General features: G+C 39.7%; 1 protein-coding gene across 1 annotated transcript in view; it reads right to left on the reverse strand.

The window, feature by feature from the left end:
• Positions 1 to 8186: 8186 nt before the first annotated feature.
• The window catches only part of cadm2b (cell adhesion molecule 2b), a 166528-nt gene continuing 153331 nt past the window's right edge, over positions 8187 to 21383 (reverse strand). The window contains exons 6-10 of the mRNA XM_034700412.1: positions 16515 to 16673; positions 16126 to 16216; positions 15745 to 15923; positions 10205 to 10327; positions 8187 to 10098 (exon numbers count right to left, since the gene is read on the reverse strand). Coding sequence (XP_034556303.1) covers positions 9980 to 10098; positions 10205 to 10327; positions 15745 to 15923; positions 16126 to 16216; positions 16515 to 16673 — 671 coding nt within the window. The 3' untranslated portion in view covers positions 8187 to 9979. The remainder of the gene's footprint in view (positions 10099 to 10204; positions 10328 to 15744; positions 15924 to 16125; positions 16217 to 16514; positions 16674 to 21383) is intronic.

Consider the following 21383-nt stretch of genomic DNA (forward strand, 5'->3'; position numbering starts at 1 on the left):
ATGTTTACGTCCACTCTGGATTAAGACATCTAGATAGACTTGCACTGAGATCATAAACCTTTAGTGCCTGTTTTGCCATGACCGACTCGGGTGGCTGTGGCTCCGTGGGTAGAGTTGGTCGTCTATCAATCGAAAGGTTGGTGGTTCGATCCCAACTGCGGCAGTCACATGCCGAAGTGTCTTTGAGCAAGACACTGAACCCTGAATTGCTCCCTCTGTTGCTCAAAGGTGTGTGAATGTGAATGAATGAGATTAGCTAATACTGATGGTCCCTCACTAAATAGCAGCCTCTACCATCAGTGAGTGAATGGGTATGAATGGGTGAATGTGACAAGTAGTGTAAAAGCGCTTTGAGGGGTCAGACAGTCTAGAAAAGTGCTATATAAGTACAAGTCTGTTTACCATTTACCATTTACTGAGGTTGGGCCACTACCTGTTTAGATGTTTGGTAAATTGTCAAACTGTCCTCAGTGAAATCATCCACAAAGACCTAGAGTTCTCCAAAATTATGAGAGTGTGTGCTGTAATCTGAATCATTAAAGCTAAGTAAAGAATTAAAACAATGGGACATGTGGTTGCCCCTGGATTTAACAGATTGCACTATACATCAGTAAGCTTGACTGTTGTAGAAGAAAGAAGCTTCTTACTGTATGATGAATATCTTGCCTAGCTTAATTCTCTGGGTTTGGGCTTCAGTGTCAATGAGATGGCCCTGCAGATCAAGGCTGTGCTCTGAGCGTTTGGAAATCTCTTGGGTTCCGTCCCGTTTCCTCTTATTAGGGTCTCTTCGACGCTGACATCATTATCACAAAATAGCAGAGACAAGGTGGTGCAGGTGGCGAAGGTTGTGCCAATGTTGATGTTCCTTTCACTATTCAGCGACATATTGAGTCAATGAAAGCAAAGGACGGGAGAGTACTTAAACCACTAAGATTCAAGGAGCATATTTGTATTATTGGGATGACATTGAGAGGAGGAAACATGAACAATTTAAGGGAATAAAAACAAGAGTGGCTCAGTTAACTTTGCTGTTGGAGATTTTTCCCACTGATGAAATTTCTGGAATCTACTGGTTCTCATCAATCAAATCATCCATATTGACTTTCCACAGATTTATTCACATCACGTTTGATGCAATGCAATACTGATCAACACCTACATATGTTTATTTTTTATTATAATGAGCAAGCCTATACAGTGTGAGAAACAAACACCACTGTACATATGTGGTATACTAATGGCAGTGACATATTCAGTCTGTATGTTGGGTTGCAGTTGTTTGAAATAAATTCTATTCGTGATGTATTTAACCTTTTCTGTTAATGTCATTCACTGAATTGATAAAAACGTTACATTAAGCCCCACTTTTTAGCACTTAACATTTTCATACACAGGTTATGACATATTCTAATGTCAAAGCAAACCCATGAGTAGAGGCTGCATTTAAAAGGGATCCCTGATGATATAATAAAATGCATCTTTTATAATATAAAATATGAGCTCATATGTGCAGCATGAATAATAGCTTAAATGTCAGTATATCTGGTAACATACAGACCATTTATTGAATGCTTTTGAGCAGATATAGATACTCAATGGGGAGACTGTAATAGTATTTTTATCTCTCTGCTATAGGTTTTAAATATGCATGTTTAAATCTGCAGCTGATGCCGGGTAAATAGCTCAGCAAAAGACTGAGGAATCATATACCTTGTTCTTGAAGCCAATTTTAGCAACTCTTTGTGAAAATCATTTTTACATTAAACTCCATTCAGCCATGATTTGGTGGTATTTTTCTCGTTTTTTTCTTCATTTCAGACAATAACCCAATTCTGTAGGTCTATTGAACTGGTGATGCATATAATTGAATTAGTTTTGAACGTCACAGTGAGGCATTTCAACACAGGGATTTCATCATTTGTCTATGGCTGGCACTGTCTCACAGAGCCAAGCTAAAATAAATAGCATTGTTTTGAGTTACTTGAAGCTGCAGAGACTGAACACAGGCTTTAGGAAGCATTATGAAGAAGAGTCCCCAAAACTTGTGCTTAGAAATCTTCAAAGTCCTGAAAAAGATGCACACCACAGTGGTTTTATCCCTTATGTGCTTTAACTAACCTAACAAATATGTAATGGAAATAATCCACAGTTAAACTCTACGGACTCGTATGAGAGAGAATGCAGCATATTAAAGTTGACTGTAATGGATTAATGCATCAGACTGGGTGTATGAGGAATGTGTTCATTTGCATCCACCAGTTGAAGCTGTGCATTGATTCTAATGGTAGATTCATCACATTGTCACAGGAGCTACACAACAGAACTCCTTTTCACAGCATATCAATCTGTTAATTTGCTTTGTGTTGCATTACCATTTTCAATTCAGCCAAAGTAAACTGGATAATCAAAGCAATTAAAAGCACAATCACTTTGTGTTTCCAAGTGCTCTGTGGAAACTTGGCCAGGCAGCTCTTTGGGATTCTGGACCTTCTCTCCTGACGACCCCTCAAGGTGAACTCTTGTATGGCTATCCATCCCATGAATACTAAATATGGCTGAATTAAACATTTCTCTCTTCTCACCACTATTTAATCAGTTGTCTTACTGAGCTGTCTGTCTGGAGTAATCCCTGAGGCTCACCATCACACTGACTGGCATCATAAAGACGACTGGCACTCTGCTCGAGAAGTATTCAAGCCTTAGCAACCCCTTCCCCTCTTTTTGTATGCACTCTTTAACTTTCGCTGCAACCCATCAGACAAGGTCTTTGCAACTTGTTTGCAATTTATCTTAGTAGTTGCAAGGGCTTTGGTACAGAGGTAGATTTGGAGGGTTATGGAGGTCCCTGTGTGTGTACTCAGATAAGATCAAGGATTCATTTTCGCACTAGTTCCTTCAGTCAAACATTTTGAGAGAGGACATCAGGCTAACTGTATTTTTCTGAACATCAAACATTTTTTATGTTTTTAAGTAAAAATAAAACTGGCTGTTGGGATCAAAAGCTTTTGAGTATCTCATCTGCCATGAAATTCTGGACATGAAGTGTACAGCTGAACAAATCATGGGTGCTCTAAAACACTTGGTGTTGAATTACAGAATATCTGCAGATTATTCTTACATTTAATGAGACTTATTCCTAATTTACAGAGCAAGCAGTAATAACTACACTATTCAAACAATGCAGATCAAAATCGTCTTCTGCAAAGGAATCTTGACATAACAATAAATGTAAAATGAATGGCAGACTAATGGAGATTCAAAGCTTTAACCATGAAGTTGGAATTTCAGTCAAGAGAATGAATTGAATAACCATAACACATAATGTGATTATGTGATTATGATCTTACATACAATAGATAAGATTACAGAGAAAAAAAACAATGCATTGAGCCAACGCATATATTGTGTTACTAGAGCTATTTTTAGCCGTGGCAATTAAACCAATGACGTCCTGAGCCGTTTCTTTGCATATCAGAAAAAAGGAAACAACCAGAGGAGGGAGAGGAGAACCTTGATAATAATGAAGCTGATGCCAATACATGATGTCCACCCACACTCAGACAGCTGGCCTCCTGCAGGCACAGCACAGCCGTTTGCCAGAACCTTTTCTATACAATGTTTACTCATTAATATGCTGTTTGCATTGGAGAGGGTTTGTTATTCAATAATGAAAACTGAATCACCGGAGAAAGAATATAATGTTATGTTCATTTAATATGGAGTTGTAATTCTTTCATTTTTAATTCCTGAAATTCCTTTTCATTTTTGTCAAACCCATTACACAAATGATCGCCTTTCCTCACAGCTCATAGCTGAGGAGCAGTTATCCATTAGAACTTACTCTCTGGACACATCACTGATGCACTCAGGAGTGCTTTAATTACAAATGACAAAAGGGTTTCTAGAAGTAGAAGTAAAGATTTTACCTAACAACCTAACAACTGGAGCAGCTCACACTCTTCCAACAGAGCACAGGTGTGGCATTGTTGCTTTTAGTAAGAGGTGATAATAGTGCACTGGTGGCACATCATCTCTCAACAAAAACTGGGGCTTAATATTTCCCCCACAAACTGCTTAATTATCCACAAGCATCAAGTATAACTCTTCCATATTTAGTATGATATTTTCTATGTGTACATCTATTCCTGTGCATCTATTACAGGAGCACATTAGCTAGGAATGGTAGACTCACCAAGATAAATGAAACTAGCTTCCAATAAAAAAAGACTTAAAAAACACTGACAGATTGAAGGAGTACAAAGACACCCCTTAGAGAAAGAGTCAGGCTGATATCTTTTGATAACCTCTAAGGATCAACACTTTAATAAAAGTGCAGCTCTGTCTTTTCACTCCAAAGGAAATTTAATCTCTGTTATCAAACTAATGGTTGGGTTTTCTATAGCTGTCATTTTATTGGAGGAACATCAGTTTCCCACTCTCTAATATTCCAACTTTAATTAAGCCTCTGGTGAGTTCCTTGGAAGAATCTCAAGTACTCAGATCCAAACAGATGGCTCACTATTTATTGCATACCTTATGCCACAGGTACTGGCTTTTTTCCCCCAAAAAAAGACGACCCAAGACAAGGCTTCCCTTAATGCACTCTCCTGGGCCTGCATGATTCAAAATTCTGCCAAACAATACAGAAAAGTTTGTTTTAATTAGATCTAAAAATACAACACAGAATAAATCAAATGGCAGACAGACAATCCCAGGGCAGGCTATTTAAAGATGCACCACAGAGGATGTGAGCCAGTGTAGATGAATGAGTTTAAAATACAGTGGGTAGCTCTGTTTCAGTCATCAATCCACGGACCTGCATGCAGCCTGATTCAAACAGCAGAGCTGCTGTCTCACAAAGTGGAAGCCCTCATGCAGCGAACAAGGGAATTGTATCTGACTGTACACATTCATCTAGCCTAATGGCATGGTGATGCATCCAAGGGGATACACAAGCTCATGTTCTTTGTTCCACATCATTTGACTCCTTCTAACTTCCACTTGGCCCCGTCACAAGTGGAACAGTGAGTGATTTGTTTAATCTCATCAAATATGATTAGGCAAAACACATCTCAAGATAATATCCTGCAGCCCTCTGATTCAGCAGCCATGCAGATGGGCCGTGAATGTTGCAGTTTAAGTCAAGAGGGGCCGCAGAAGGCTCATCTTGGCTCCACAGGAAAATAGGCTGTTTGAATGTTTCTATAAGCAAGAAAAAATTCAATGGATCTACCTGAGGGTATTTTGACAAATCCACAATGTGTACCTGCAGTGTTAGTTGGCATGATCATGAGATTTTCTGCAAGCACTCCCTTTCCAAGGCAGCAGCAGCAGCAGTTTTGTAAATGTGCTGTTTTTATTTTAGCTATGCTCCACCAGAATAAACTGTCAATGAATAAAGGGAAATTGTGAATTTGCTCCTCCACTGTCTGTTTCTTGCACCCCATTTCTGGGTGCAGAGCGGTGAGTACAAGTAAACTCCAGGTCCTAAATGCTTGTTCTGCCCAGCAGGCAATATGAATGGAGACACAATGTTCTTAAATTTTAGAGAAAAGAAAATATGGGTGAGACATATTCTTTAGTGGGGATTGTATTACTGTTATCTGCAAATACAGTGCTGTACCTATTAGAAAGAATCATTGGGTTTCTTCATGGTGACAGTAACACCTATTTAGTATGTGATTACAAACATGATGCAGAAGAGAAACATTTCTTCATCAGTTCTGTTCAGCATACTGGTATTTGCTTTGCAATCCCACTCAATCTCTGGAATCCTTTTATCCTTTTACTTCCTCAGCAAATCATCCAGCGAATAACACAAGGCAATTTACATGCTTGGATAGTGAAAACAAGTGGAATTACTGTTATTTCTGCAAAAAAATGTTGTGTCCTTAATCCAAAAGGAAGGACCACTTCTTGTGTCAGGGTTGGAGGGATTTTCATGCACAGGCTTGCTAAGGCTCCTCCAGTTGTCACTAATCTACAGACAAAACTGTTGGATGAAACAGAAAAAAAAACAAACGGCTACTGTAGAAAAAATTTTACTTTCCTACCAGAGTCTTCATGGTGGAACAAGAAAGCAGACGAGCATGGTTTTGTTTCACTGTAGAGGACTGGAAACTTCAGACTATCAGCTCAAGAATAAATGTTCAAGATTGCAAAATCAGAATTGTGCAGTAGACTTCATATGTTTAAGTGTAATAATGTTTTTTTAAGATATCAATTTGTCCCTGAAGGATTTTGTCAGAGACTTCTGTTCTGTTATGATAAGAGCTTATTGTGAGCTGGAGGACTGATATGGACCCTGCCTACAGGGTACAGTGGGGATCAGTTTCTTCACTTTCGTAAGACTTACAAGGCCTCCTCAGAGGTCATGCTGTGATTGTTACATTGCCCAGGGTTTGGTTCTCACATTTCAAGGGTAAAGAGAAAATCCATTTTCCTACTCACTATTTATGATTGCACGAGTTTCCCTCCACAAATATCCAATTACTAAATTATGATTGATTCTTAGCATTATTTTCTGCCAGGCACTATTCAAGACAGTCGATCTCAATTTACATAGCCTAACGAAGCTCTGAGCTTTTAATAACAGGAAGGAGTGTGATAGTGGGAGTTGATGTTTATTTGAACTGGCTGGGCTTTTGGTGGTAATGATTATGAAGTGAGCATGGGGAACTGTCTCTGTGAGAGGAGAAGGGGGAGCGAAGCGATGTGTGTAGCAGGCAGATGGTTGGCCGGACAGTGTGTTGATAATGGCAACATTAGTCTGCTGGGAAGCAACATTATGCTCAAGGTCAATGGGAGCTGAAGAATGGAGGCTCATAATGACACGCGCCTCGTGTCCTGGAACGAGATCTCTCTTTAAGGATGTCGAGATATTTAATATGAGCCCTCTAATCCTCACAAGGCTATTACATCCATCCTCAGATTTCTAAAAGTTCATCTGTGCTCCTGAAGCAGTGGTAATGGACCATTAAAGGTGCTTTCTCTTTATTTTCTAAATTGGTGGGTTGGACTGTATGTTAAGGTGTTTAGAATACCACGAAATGCTAAGTTTCTCTAATTACTTGCTTTAGTCAGTTTGATGAGGTGTTGTTTTTAAATGCGTCTCCACAGACCATTAAACTTCAGGTTAGTACATATGGCCTTGTTCAGATAATGCAGACACATTGCACAGTTGAACACTCATGTTCTTGGAATACTTATTTAAGCCTTCCCATATGCCCCTCATTTACTCAAGGTGTTTTTATAAAGACTCTACAGTTTGATTATTTGTATACTAATCCTCATTTATAGCACAAATTCATCCTGCAGTAATCCATGTTTAGAGTTATTTAGAAGACATGAACACTAATACCTGTACCTGAGGGTAAATTAGCAATATATATTATTCACATCAAAACAAAGCAACTTCTGCAGTTGACTCAACATTTATTTCCACTCTGTTTCATTTCTTTTTCTGCTACTGCCGTTTGACTGAGTTTTTTTTTTACATGTTCATTTGGCACCTATTTAGCACATTTATTCCCTTTGTCTTTTTCCTGTTAGATGGTACTACAGTCGGCTCCTCCAAGAATCTAATTTCCCTGCGGGCATCAATGAAGTTTTCATCTTAAGTGTTATCATTTCACTTCCAATTAAAGCAATCAGCTGTATCCTCACAATCCTGACCATAATGTCAAATCACAAAGTGGTTTGCCTCCAGTTGTCCTGAGCCCACTTCCTCTTTCAAGCTTGTTAAAACAAGGGCAACAGCAGCCTGCTGCGTTGACATCTGCGGGTAGTTTCATGAAGCCACTTCAAGCATATCGAAGTCAGCTCCAGTGAGACGGGGAAGAATTTTGGGAGACTCGAGTCTTCCTTTTGTCACCCTGTATTAAAGCACAAATCATGAGAGGAGCTGAGAGCCTGGGGCAATCTTCCTGAGGAGCTCCATGTTTTTTTAATCCTTCAACACTTTGCATATATTATTAATACTAAAGGCTGAGTAATACTCAACAGTTTCATGGAATAACAATTATAGAGCAGCTTTGGTCAAAGCACTGTCCATCAACATATTTCCTCTTTTATATCACTGTAGATATGCAGACTTATATTATGACTGTGGGTAATGTAATGCAATTCACCAGCACCCAGAATTAATTCAAAGAGCATTTGAAAGTACAAACCTAGTCACAACAAAATGGCAGTTTTCAAGTTGTTCATATTTTAATCCGCACTTCATCTCTCTTTTCTCTTTTTTTTTTTTACAGTGGCATAGTTGAAAAATGAATATTCAATACTGAGAAAAAAGCAAACCTCACACATCCCCCATAAAAAGCAAATAAATTACAGCCATTAAAACTTTGTACAAAATGAGTTATTTATAGCATCATATTGAACTAACAAAATAACATGTATGAGCATTGGCAATGTGTTCAGATGTCTTTGATACAGTGACTTTTTACAGTGAGGGGATGTCTGATTCACCAATGCCTCAACATGTCATTAGTACTGTTTGCAGCAAACTCAAAGGCCATAACGGTGATCCTTGTATTGTTTCATGATAAATTACAGAATTAAAAAATGGAAAAGTTAATGTCAGACAACTACTTTAGTAACAGCAATAATATCAATCAATATATTACTATATAATAAATGTCAATCAATCATAATAATAAATACATAGATTTTTTGACCAGATTTTTTGTCTTTTTTTTTTTTTACATTTGAAGCAATTCATTAGAATCCCTGTTTTAAAAAAAATCTTCCAAAGTGTGAAAACAATCTCATCAAAGTGTCATGAACTAATAAGAGCTGAAATTAAAATCTATAATCAGTGTTGGATCTTTTACTAAAATTGAATACTTACACATTATTTACATGCCATCAGGCAAAACAACCTTGTTGGATAAATGGAAAAAATGAAGACTTGTGGAATACTTTAAATACTGTATATGCTAATATACAAATTGCAATGTATCAGGGATCCCAAGATTCAACAATATTGTTCACCAATATTCACGTTAGCAAAGTATTTTACAGCAATATCCACACATTGAGCATAGTTGTTCAATAAAATTCAACATAAAGAATGAACCCTAACGAGGTTCCACTCATTCAGTCTGGATCTAACGTCAAATCACCAACAAAAAAATTAAAGTTCCTCATCCATGACGACAACGGCAAGTGAACTGAAATCATTATCACGTGTCAGAACCCATCTCTCCATCTAGACTCAAATTGAATCCTGAGACAAGTAACAGTTGATGTGTTTTCCCACCATGTTAGTCCTCAGACTGTTGTGCTTTAATTTTCTAACTTGTTCTCTGTTTGAAGAAATAAACAGCATGAGTAGAAAGTGAAAATAAATCAATGCAGAAATATACAGACAGTGTTAAGAGGGACGGGATTATATCTGGAGACAATCACGTGGACTGTGCTTCTATTTTCTGTCTTGTCAATATGACTTTGTGAATGTATGATTGTGGTGAGGACATTTCAAAAACCCTTTTTTTCTTACCCAAAAAGACCTTTCTGAGGTTTATATGTGAAAACTTGGTAAAATGAACATATCTTGCTTTTAAAGCAGTTTGAAATCTACAACTTCTAAGACTCCCACTTCAGTGTTATCACATTTCGTGTTGCTTCCAGGTTTTAAAAATCTGCAAAAAGTTGAACAACAGGTAAAGTAAGAGGAGTAGAGAAAAGATGCAAGCATAGAAAGGAACGCAGAAAAATGTACAGCATTTAGGCACCGTGAAACTGAAATGGTAACAATCCAATTGTACATGGTTTACATTGATTACAAAAAAAGAAGGCTATATTGTCAGTGAATGCTTTGAAAAGAAGCATATCCAAGCATGAGCTTTCTGGAGAAGACAAAAGAATAAGTCAGTAAAGCAAAACTGATCATGTAGTGAAACCGAAGCAGCTTTAAATTTGCATGTCTGCTGTCGAAAGTGGTCATGAAACAAAGGAGAGGAGTGACAGAAGTCTAAATGAAATACTCTTTCTTTTCTTCTGCATGCACATGGTTTCCCTCAGCATTGATGATGGCTGTGTCTGCATCAGGGGCGTCCTCTGCTCCTTTTGCCTCGTGTGTGAGGTATGTTCCTGTAGACATACAGAGCCACATGGAGTCAACCCCCTGCTGAAAGGTGCCAGACATACACATATAATCCAAGCTAGAAAACTGTTATTCAAGGGGAGCTCAAGTTACCTTTATGTCTGGCCAGATATCGTCCAAGAACTATTATCAGACACAAAGTGATGAAGACCACGACTGCAACAACCCCGCCAATTAAAGCGTGGTCAGGTCCGTGTTGTCCTAAAGCATTAGGATCTGTAAAAGACAGAGACAGAGAGAATGGAGGGAAGAGTGGAGAGATTATCTTAACACCTGCAAGACATTTGGCTGTTGTCTGATGCAGCTGTAGACATTTCTCAAACAGCAATGAAAATATTGTACACCTGCAATTATCCTGAAAAACTGCAGATGTAGCTTGAACACACAAAGAACAACATTCCCAAATGAGTTTCTGTCTTATGTGGTACAACCTGACATTGTTGCTTTGAAGTGTTCAAATTAAGGTAGAAAATAAATAATCATTTGAAATACCACAAATCTCTGCACAATTCAAAAAAGTGGAATTAGAAAAACAAAATACTGTAAGAAAACTGAAGTCTAGCTTTGAATGATGTTTTTAGTGTTCTTGCCAAAACCTCTCCACATGCTTTCTTTTGTGTTCTCCTCTCGCCCGCTGCCTGATTCTGCGGCTGCAGGTTTTTTAAATAAGTGTTATTTAACATCAGGAGTCCTTCGGGCAGAGAGCGAGCTGAAGGTTTCCCAAGCAGGAGCATGCCTTTGTGTCTGTCCTGTAATAAACTGTAAGTGGCTGCGTCTTTACTGTGCACCTTGTGTGCTCTCATTATCTCAAGCTGATGAATGGCTATGGCTTGGTGCTCACTTTTGCAAAGTGACCCTGGGAAATGACGACGGGGATGTTGCTACAAACCTCATTATATGGCTCTGTTAAGGAAATGTAACCCTCATTTTCAGCAACCAAAAAGTGTGGGACGTTGAAAAAAGAATGAAGACATGAAACATGCAGTTTATTATTCATTACTCCATGCAGAATAGAACCACCACGATAGTTTTTATCAGGGACTGAAAAAACAGGCACTTCAAACTTTGAAGGTAAAACTGTTTGGGAACAAAAGTTGGTCAACCATTTTGGTTGTATGTGGATGGATTTAATGATCTGTGCAACCTATTCCACTGTCAACAAGGAGCATAAGCATTTTGGATATCACACACAGCTGCCGAAAACTGCTTACAGGAATGACACAAGCTAAACTGCTTGTGCACAGCTGCTGAACTTGTCACATCAACAAGAATTAACCATAGATGCTTTCACTTCACAGTGGAAGTAAACAACCATCACGCTTAAATTCACTCCATTTATGTTGAGTATTTGTAAGTCAGTCCAAACAAAAGAGAGAGGCAACATCACAAGATAGTTTCAAAAAATTGGAACAAATTTTACAAAACACTGAGATGAAACAAGGAACTAAACAAACTTTCACATAATAACTACCCATAACTCTGTGGCACACAAGGAGACAAATGATTCAATTTTACAATTATTCTGTTCATGTCTCTTCCATTTTCAACTAAGACACATACTTTCTAACAAATACAAACCAAAGCAAACTAAATCACTGTAACTGCTATGCACAAAGATGTATTCATAAAAGTACCAGGAAGAAAACAGAGCACAGAAATATCCCCCAAGAACTAGTGTGTAATCAGAAATGTGAAAGATAAAGAGTTCCCACAAAGAATTTTGACTTCCTCTCTCATTTCTGCCGTAACCACATGATCTGAAATCAAAGATTGACACACAGGCACTGATACCCTCTCTGAGCCAGCTCCACCAGCTCCACTCAGATCGAGCCGTCTATTCTCTGTGCAAAGACGAACCAAAACAGAAACATATTGTGTGATAACTTATGCAGCCTGTGACATGGCTGGAGACAAAGCAGCTGGCGTCAGCAGAGTGAGCATCCATGCATGGTGATGGTTTGGCTCATGCTGTGTGGAGGTCGTGATGTGTCCTGACCCAAATCCAGATCCAGCATCACACACTGTTAATCTGGCTTGCAATGTGACTGCTAGTGGGATATTTACCTGTTGTAGGCCCTGGAAAGTCTTTGGCTGTTGCCATGGTTGCAGACATTGACAGCAGTAGGGGGAAGACGAGGGGAACAACACCGTGATAAAGAAGGTGACCACAAAGTTCAAAGGAAACATGAGATATTAGTATGGTCTATTTTTCCATTGTTTACTTTGACAGCGTGCAGAAGTGACGGTAAGCAAAGCTCGCTGTCAGAGGCAAATGAATGCTTAACTGGAGTTACTGGAAAGGTCACAGAAAGAGCAGCACAAGATACATCAACAGGACAGGATGAAGAACACAAGCATACACACTGAGATTCTGTCACTGACGCCTCCAGGTATGTAGCTGTACAGATACACTAGTCTTTGCTGTGATAGAAAAAAAGTCACTCTGTCTTCAATGATGCTAAGCTTCCTGCGTGCACCAACAGACCCTTGAATGAAAAAGAGAAAGCATTCCCTTCAGGAGTTTTCATTAATGAAAAACGTAATTTGACCGTTTACAGGCAAACTAAACAGAGCTCCATTAAGGTTTATTATCGAACGTCACATTAAAACATCCCAAATGTAAGTATCCGTCCTGTTTTCTCAAAATGCTAAGTGCTCCACCGAAGCTATTTTCCTATTAAGCAAACAGTAGGCATGTTCAAAGTCACACACAACAACCCTAATTCCATTAGAACACATGAAGCAAAGTAAACACACGGAGCATGACGTTCTGATCATTCAGAGGTGATTGCATGTGCTCCAATTGTTTGGTTGTAATGAGCCTCATAACAGAATATAAACACTCTCAGGTCTTCTATTTTCTGCTCCTGCAAATATGTAAATTTAAGCAATGGTTGACAAACAGTAAAAACCTGATGTGCTGCAGTGGCTCATTGGTAGCTACCAAAAATAAATCTAATCAGAAACAGTAATAAAAATGCGAGTGAGACAGCAGTGTTGGGTATAAAAAAATACTAAAGCAGAAAGGAAAGACAGAAAATAGACAGAGTATTGAATTCATCCAGTAAAACAATGCTATTTTCTAGCTCAAAGCCTAGTTGTTAGCTCATCAATCATCAACAGTGTCATGTTTGTGAGTGCATGGAGCGTTGAGGCGGGGCCATGGGGGGGATGTAAGTAGACCTGCGAAGGCAGCTGTGACTGCCTATGCCTGATGCGAGAATGTTGGCGTTTAAAGATTGGAAGAATAGAGGCGAGAGAAGCAGAGAGCTGAAGATGGAGGCATTAAAATGATGACGTCTGACAACAAAAAAAGGAACAACAGGGGGTGAAAACAAACCTCTCTGTGGGGAACAGGCTCATTATGAGGACACTTGCAGGGAAATCAAATGGCAAGAAGTGATTCACTGCTTGTGGCAGGTGCAACGGGTTAAGTCTTGTCTTTAACCTCAGAGAAAATGGGTACAATCATGACAAATGAAATAAGAAGTTGAGTCATGTTTTCTGTCATGAAAATGTACGATGAGCCACTACAGTGTGACACAGGGAGCTGAGAAGCTGCAGTGCACAGATGCAGCTATTTCTTATACATTTAACTAAACTACTATCTGTTACCATCTCTCTAACATCTCACTCGGAGTAATTTTCATACGCCATTTCTTTGCTTTATTTAATACAGTGTATTAAGGAGCATAATTGCAGACGGTGATAAATTGCAGCGGAGCGATGACATTTATTGCTTCTCAGCTCTCCTGTCATTAGCAAATTAGGCTTAGAGGCTGAGACGATCCGGAGAGACCCGGGAAGAATTCAGCCAGACACGGTGTAGCTCTAAAGAATGACTGTCATCATCAGTGGAAATGAGCCCGTCTCGCACATCTTTTAACCGCTTGACTCAATTTTTCATCCTTCCCGAGTCACCAGGACCTTTGTGTAAGGTGTGAGAGCGCTGCTTCGAAGTTTTGCTCTTTCCCTCTTTCCTCAGTTAATCTGAGAAAAAAAAGGAGAAACTGTTCCCCGGTACTAAACATGGAGAATTCCAACAACCCAGGCTCTGTCAAATGATTTAATATTTCCTGAGTGTCAAATATAAGGATTAAAACTTGAAATTAAACAGAAGAGAACAGCTGGACATGGCTGCTGATCCCACACAATGAGCATGATAAAAAGGAGACTGAGGGAAACAAAGGTTGAAAAGACAGACGTGTCACCTTCCTTTCTCTTCTTATGAACCCAAAGAAGTCCTCCTCATCTCAAAAATGGTGCCCTTTAAACCTGAGCAAAGAAGCTGCCTTGCATCCACTGAGTGTGTGTGTGCCTGAACAAGTCCTGTGTCTGAGCTGATCTAAGACATCCTGAGCAAACAGCGCTGTTCTTTAATTGGCAAAACAGAACCAAATAAATCCATGTTGAGTTGTAATACTCTGTCCTTGTGTTTTTTTTGTATTTTTACTTGGCTGTATTTGATAAACGTTATAAACATGTGCTGCAGAGGCCTTAATGATCCATTTCCTGCACCATGCTGTCTTTATTCTCTCAGCAGCTCCACTGTCTCGGGATTAACTTATCTCTTCTCCAGGCGGTACTGGGAAGCTAAATTCTGCATTCTTAACACTTTTCTCCCCTGTTTCCTCATAGGGACAGTCCAAAGCTAAACCTGCATAGCAATATGCAAAGTACAGTGAGGTAAGCTGAGCTATCCTGCACAAGGGAAAGACACAAATTGGAAATGGATTTTTGAGGAAATCTGTAAAAAGGGATCTGTTAGCATTCAGATCATTGTCCTGCATCCATAAAAGGCTCTAGACTTACTTCTTATCACTGGATCCCAATGATTAATAACAAATGAATGTAATTCCACTCAATGATGTCATCCTTAATGGACCACTGCCGTCAGTGTGAGAGTACATGGGTCATTTAAAAGCATACAGTCGTCTGATTTTCTTATTTTCCTTATTTGTGTAATTGTTGTATGTATTCTGTGTTGTTTACATATTATTTTTTGAAATACAAGTGGGATGGGTTTGTGGGAGGGAAAAAAGAGGAAAAAAATGGGAAGAATGGAAGTCCTCTGTACCACATTGTACATTTCCTTTGCTACCTGTGAAACTGCTTCCAATAAACAAAGTTATCAAAAAAAAAGCTTACAGTCAAGCTTTTTGTACTGCAGAGGGTGAAAAGTGCGTTTGTTTTTATCATGTTGAATCTCTGTTTGAATTAGCCCATTGGTTTTGAGTTATTTCTCATCATGTCAAATTAGCCAACTATCTTCAGTTGCTCCAGTCACCTGATCATCACAGTGAGCACCAAGTCTGATCATCAGAGATTGGAGGTCATACATCGGAAAAATTTCAAATCAATCAGCTGGAACTTCATGATCACACATTATTCTCTCAAAACTGTAAAACTGTAAATCTCTTTAAACCTATTACATGTGAACAGAAATGGCATGAGACTTTAAGTCAACGTCACAATAAACACCACTGCTTCTCTCTGTGCTTTATAAATGATCTTCCGGTGAAGACACTAACAAACTGACATCTCTTCAGAGACAGATGAGTTCTCTGCCTGGAATATAAAGTGACAGCAAATCTGATAATCAATAAAAGAAGACTTTTCATGTCTGTACTCACCATATACAAACAGTATATATTCAGCGCTGCTGGTCCCCAGGTGGTTGCTGGCCTCACAGCGGTATGTGCCATTGTCTGTTTTGTTTAGTGTGGTGATGGTTAGTTCCCTGCCCTCCACAATCATGCGCTCGATATCTGGCAGCTCCCCTCCGTCTTTGGACCACAGCACTGGTTCAGGTCTGGGAAAGAGAATAACAACAATGTGTTCTTTTTATGTTGCTGCTTTCTATATCCTACATTTAAAGCAATAATAATAATAATAAAAATAGAAATAACCCTTTTGCAATGAAGAGAAATCACATCTCAAGAAGGCAAATTTAAGTCTCTTTTCATTGTAGTGACTGCCACCAAAATTGAAATTGTAAATGAATGCCAACTTACTTTGGGTTGCCTATGGAAACACACTCCAATTTGAAGTATTGCCCTTCCTGTGGAATAATCAGTGCATGCGTGATCTCCAGATGGGGAGCATCTGTGAGGAAGACAGAATAAATCCAATGAAATGTCAGCTCTGTTTTGGAGGCTTTAACAGCAGCACTGGCAAAGTACAACAGTAGTTAGTTCTTTACCCATTGGGCAGCTCTTAGCTTTAGCCCATATCCCTGTTCTGCTCTGTACTAATCCCTTACCTGCAAACTAATCCCACACTAATCCTGAGCAAACGCAAAGCTAAACCTGCAGACATAAATGTAATCTCAATCCTTGTCTTTCTTCTCAATGCTAATCTTACGCCTAATCCAGCTCTCTTTGGTGTGTGTGACTGCACTCACAGTGGACCTCCAGGACCTCAGTCGTCATGTAAGGGTTGGACAGAGACACATGCTCCACACTGCAGGTGTAGGCAGCGCCATCATCCCGTCTGTCCACCTGGAACTGGAGGATACTGCTCACTGTGAAGGATTTTGCAGTGGAATTCGCCTTCGTCATTCCTGCAGAGGCAGAAAATGAAAACGGGTTCCATCCAATAGTAATTAACATTATTATTTGGAAACAGTCCTGGGTTTTGTGGAAGCCCCTCATGCAAGAAATTATTTTTCATAAAAGAGGCAGACAAAAAAACAGAAACCAGCTTGTACTTTCACGAAAACGTGAAAAACATACAATTTTGTTTCAAGATGTAGTTTTTTATAGACGGCAGCAGTGTTGTTGTTGTTGTTGTTGTTGTTGCTGTTGTTGTTTTTCTCTGCATTTCCTTTGAGGGGGAGAATCCTTGGCCTTTGAAAGTCAAGTCAAAGTGGTGTGAATATTGAGAGGGAGAACAGTACGAGCGTTGACTCGGTTGGTTGGGTGTGTTTGCTCTTCCAGGACCATCTCTCAAACATCCCAGTCAACACAAACAGGCACACACTCCTCCAGCAGTGCAGGATGGATTTCCAAAGATGCAGTCACACCTTTTCTTTCTTTAGTGCGCTTTGTCTAACTTTCATGCCCAGACATTCACCCTTTACACAGCTTCAGATCTTGATTTGTGTTTGTTTTTCCACTGCACTGTGATGTCGTTTTCATTTGGAGATGCCTTTCAACTTATAATGGGAAGCATTTCCTTGTAATCTGCTGCTGCTCTCATGTCAACGCTTTGTGTGGTGTTGTCACTTTTCTCCAGAAACAGATGTATAGGCTACCGAGCAAGGCAATAAGTACAAAGCCATTTCTTGATGACAGCTTTAGATAGACTTTCCACTGCAGACCACCCATCCACCCCCCTCACCCAAATCAACACCTTGGATCTCCCCCACATAACACCCTCCCTCCTCCACCTCTCCATCTGTCTGTGGACTTTCCACCATTCAGCGCAAACCTGACTGAATCAATACATACGTATGTACTCACTCCACTCTTTCACATATAACACACACACAAACACACAAGCAGCTCATGATTCATTCAATCCCTTGGTCTATTAACCACTAAAAGCCCCTTGCAATGAAGCCCAGATCGTCCATATCATCTTCATTTTGGGCTGATCTGTCTCATTTGTTTCACTCCACTGAATCTGTTTCATTCTGCAGTGTGCAAGAGGATTAATTCAATTCGTTTTACTGCTACTGCGAGTAGTACTACAACTACGAGTACTACAGCTCCAACCATCACTGCTAAGATTGTATTTTTCATGTTTGTACCCAGGTTGTTGGATTCAATCATTCTTAGTATTCTACAGATAATAATACATCTTAATAAGATTTTCTCTTAAGAGTTTAAAAGGCAGGCAAACAATGTATTAGTCTTTAATTAAAGTTCCATCTTACAATAAGTGACAATCACATCTACTCAACCAGTTTCCCATGAATTTTGCTGTTGGCATGACAGTTTTATTAAGGATATGCGGGTCATAATAAAGTATATTTTTCAGTTTTTCAGACCTTTTATTCATTTTTGAAGAATGCATGTTGTAGGAGCCTTATTCTAGTTTATTTTCTTATTTGCATAGTTTGTACATTTTCTGCATTTTTTGTCTTTTGCCTTTTAATTTTGTCTGCGTCCTCCACAGGTGGTGAGGGCGCTAGTAGGCCTACTTAAACCCCCTGTTATGTTCGTTTCTCAGGGACAGCAATAATGTTCCTGGGTCAACTTGACCCGGGGCATATTTAATTATCCAAAAGTATCAGAACCCCAAAAAATCCACAGATCATGGTTCAATGAGGATAACTCACTCATTTTTTTATGAACACAGTTGCAAAAAAACATTTAGTATTTGACACTTTTGACCCCTTTTAGCCTCCACTTTGACTGCAGGGTCAAATTGACCCACAACCAGTATATACCGTATGTAATATTAACATGCAGGAGGGTTTGCAATTTTTCATTTTATATGTTGTTTACGCTAATTAAGCCAAGCAGAAGAAGTTTCACAATGAAAAAATGCTTTTTGTAACAAGCATTTTTTTGTTATTTTTTTAACTTTAAAAAGGGTCAACTTGACCCGCAACATACAGTGGGGCAAAACAGGATTTAGTCAGCCACTGATTTTGAAAGTTCTCCCACTTAGACAGATAAGAGAGGTCTGTAATTTTCATCAGAGGTACACTTCAACTATGAGAGACAAAATGAGGAAAAAAAATCCAGGAAATCCCATTGTAGGATTTTTAAAGAATTTATTTGTAAATCATGGTGGAAAATAAGTATTTGGTCACCCACAAACAAGCAAGATTTCTGGCTCTCACAGACCTGTAACTTCTTCTTTAAGAAGCTCTTCTGTCCTCCACTCGTTACCTGTATTAATGGCACCTGTTTGAACTCATTATCTGTATAAAAGACACCTGTCCACAGCCTCAAACAGTCAGACTACAAACTCAACCATGGCCAAGACCAAAGAGCTGTCCAAGGACACCAGGAAGAAAATTGTGGACCTGCACCAGGCTGGGAAGAGTGAATCTACAATAGGCAAGCAGGTTGGTGTGAATAAATCAACTGTGGGAGCAATTGTAAGAAAATGGAAGACATACAAGACCATTGATAATCTCCCTCGATCTGGGACCCCACGCAAGATCTCATCCCGTAGGGTCAAAATGATCATGAGAACGGTGAACAAAAATCCCAGAACTACACGGAGGGACCTGATGAATGACCTGCAGAGAGCTGGGACCAAAGTAACAAAGGCTACCATCAGTAACACACTACGCCGAGAGGGACTCAAATACTGCAGCGCCAGGAGTGTCCCTCTGCCATAGCCAGTACATGTCCAGGCCTGCTGAAGTTTGCCAGAGAGCATATGGATGATCCAGAAGAGGATTGGGAGAATATCATGTGGTCAGATGAAACCAAAAAAGAACTTTTTGGTAAAAACTCAACTCGTCGTGTTTGGAGGAAGAAGAATGCTGAGTTGCACCCCAAGAACACCATACCTACTGTGAAGCATGGGGGTGGAAACCTCATGCTTTGGGGCTGTTTTTCTGCAAAGGGGACAGGATGACTGATCCGTGTTAAGGGAAGAATGAACGGGGCCATGTATCGTGAGATTTTAAGCAAAAACCTCCTTCCATCAGTGAGAGCATTGAAGATGGAACGTGGCTGGGTCTTCCAGCATGACAATGATCCCCAAACACACCGCTCGGGCAATGAAGGAGTGGCTCCGTATAAAGCATTTCAACGTCCTGGAGTGGCCCAGCCAGTATCCAGACCTCAACCCCATAGAAAATTTGTGGAGGGAGTTGAATGACCGTGTTGCCCAGCGACAGCCCCAAAACATCACTGCTCTAGAGGAGATCTGCATGGAGGAATGGGCCAAAATACCAGCTACAGTGTGTGCAAAACTGGTGAAGACTTACAGGAAACGTTTGACCTCTGTCATTGCCAACAAAGGTTATATTACAAAGTATTGAGTTGAACTTTTGTTATTGACCAAATACTTATTTTCCACCATAATTTACAAATAAATTCTTTAAAAATCCTACAATATGATTTCCTGGATTTTTTTTTCTCATTTTGTCTCTCATAGTTGAAGTGTACCTCTGATGAAAATTACAGACCTCTCTCATCTTTCTAAGTGGGAGAACTGGCAAAATCAGTGGCTGACTAAACACTTTTTTGCCACACTGTAACAGGAGGGTTAAGTTGATGCGCATGGCACAGAGGGGAAAGGAGACGGGTCATGGCGCATACCGTATTTGACCGCAGGAGAAAAGACTCCCGACATTCCCCCCAGATTAACTCTAATATAAAAAGACTGATTTCATTTTGTTTATTTGTTGTTTCTCCCTTTTTTTGCAATAAACCTCCCAAGAAACTTTGAATCAGCATTCACTGGATTTTTTAAATTTCTTACTACAACCTGCGCATGTGAAGCCAATGCCCGTACCCCCTGGTTACAGGACATATCAGATTTTTAAGTTTTTGCTATTTCACATGTCATTAATTACAAGTGTAGTAAGAAAAAACAGAGACTACTACAAAATGAGGAGGAAGTAAGAAAAAAAAACACAATTTAAGTCAAAACTCTCCAACCTCCAGTACATAACGCTGGTCATGATTAATGCATCAAAAATGAGACTATTTTGGAGACCTACTGTAATTCCAAACATCACATTTCATTTGAGCAAACAGGAAAGTCAGGGGCCTTGCGTTTGTAAGCCAAAGGCCTTGCATCTTTCCCTGAAGTAAAGAGAGGGGATACTAAGTGCCTCTGTGGTGTCAAACACAAATCTCCCCAGCTCTTCCTCTCATTCATCACGTCGCCCATAGTATCAGAGCTGCCACAGAGAAGCTGTCAGTCTCTTTGAGGGCGGCTGCTAGCACTACCACAGAGCACGCCGAGGCAGCTTTCATAAGAACGTGAATGTGCCCAGGTGAACCTGCTTTGAAAGCAGAACTCCACCAGGCAAGCAGATCTACTCTCAGTCAACTGGGGACACTGCTGGTATTATCACCCCTGTGTTCGCTGTGTTTGTTCGAACAAAGTGGGAAGCTCTGTGGAAGGATTTGAGATATTCAGTGTCTGCCTAGTTACATATAATAAAATCAAATTAACTGATCATAGGGTCAAGTTGTGCTCAGCCTTGAAAATATAACTACATAACAATTTTGGCCTCTGAGGGCATGAGAGTGATTCAGTAATGACACACACATATTTTTACACTCGCAAGAGTTTAAAGTGTGCTTCTTTCAGCTGCAGAGCCTGCTGGAGAGCTTTCAACAAACTGCCT

The sequence above is a fragment of the Notolabrus celidotus genome, chromosome 14 (genome assembly GCF_009762535.1).
Source record: "Notolabrus celidotus isolate fNotCel1 chromosome 14, fNotCel1.pri, whole genome shotgun sequence".
NCBI classification, from domain to species: domain Eukaryota; kingdom Metazoa; phylum Chordata; class Actinopteri; order Labriformes; family Labridae; genus Notolabrus; species Notolabrus celidotus.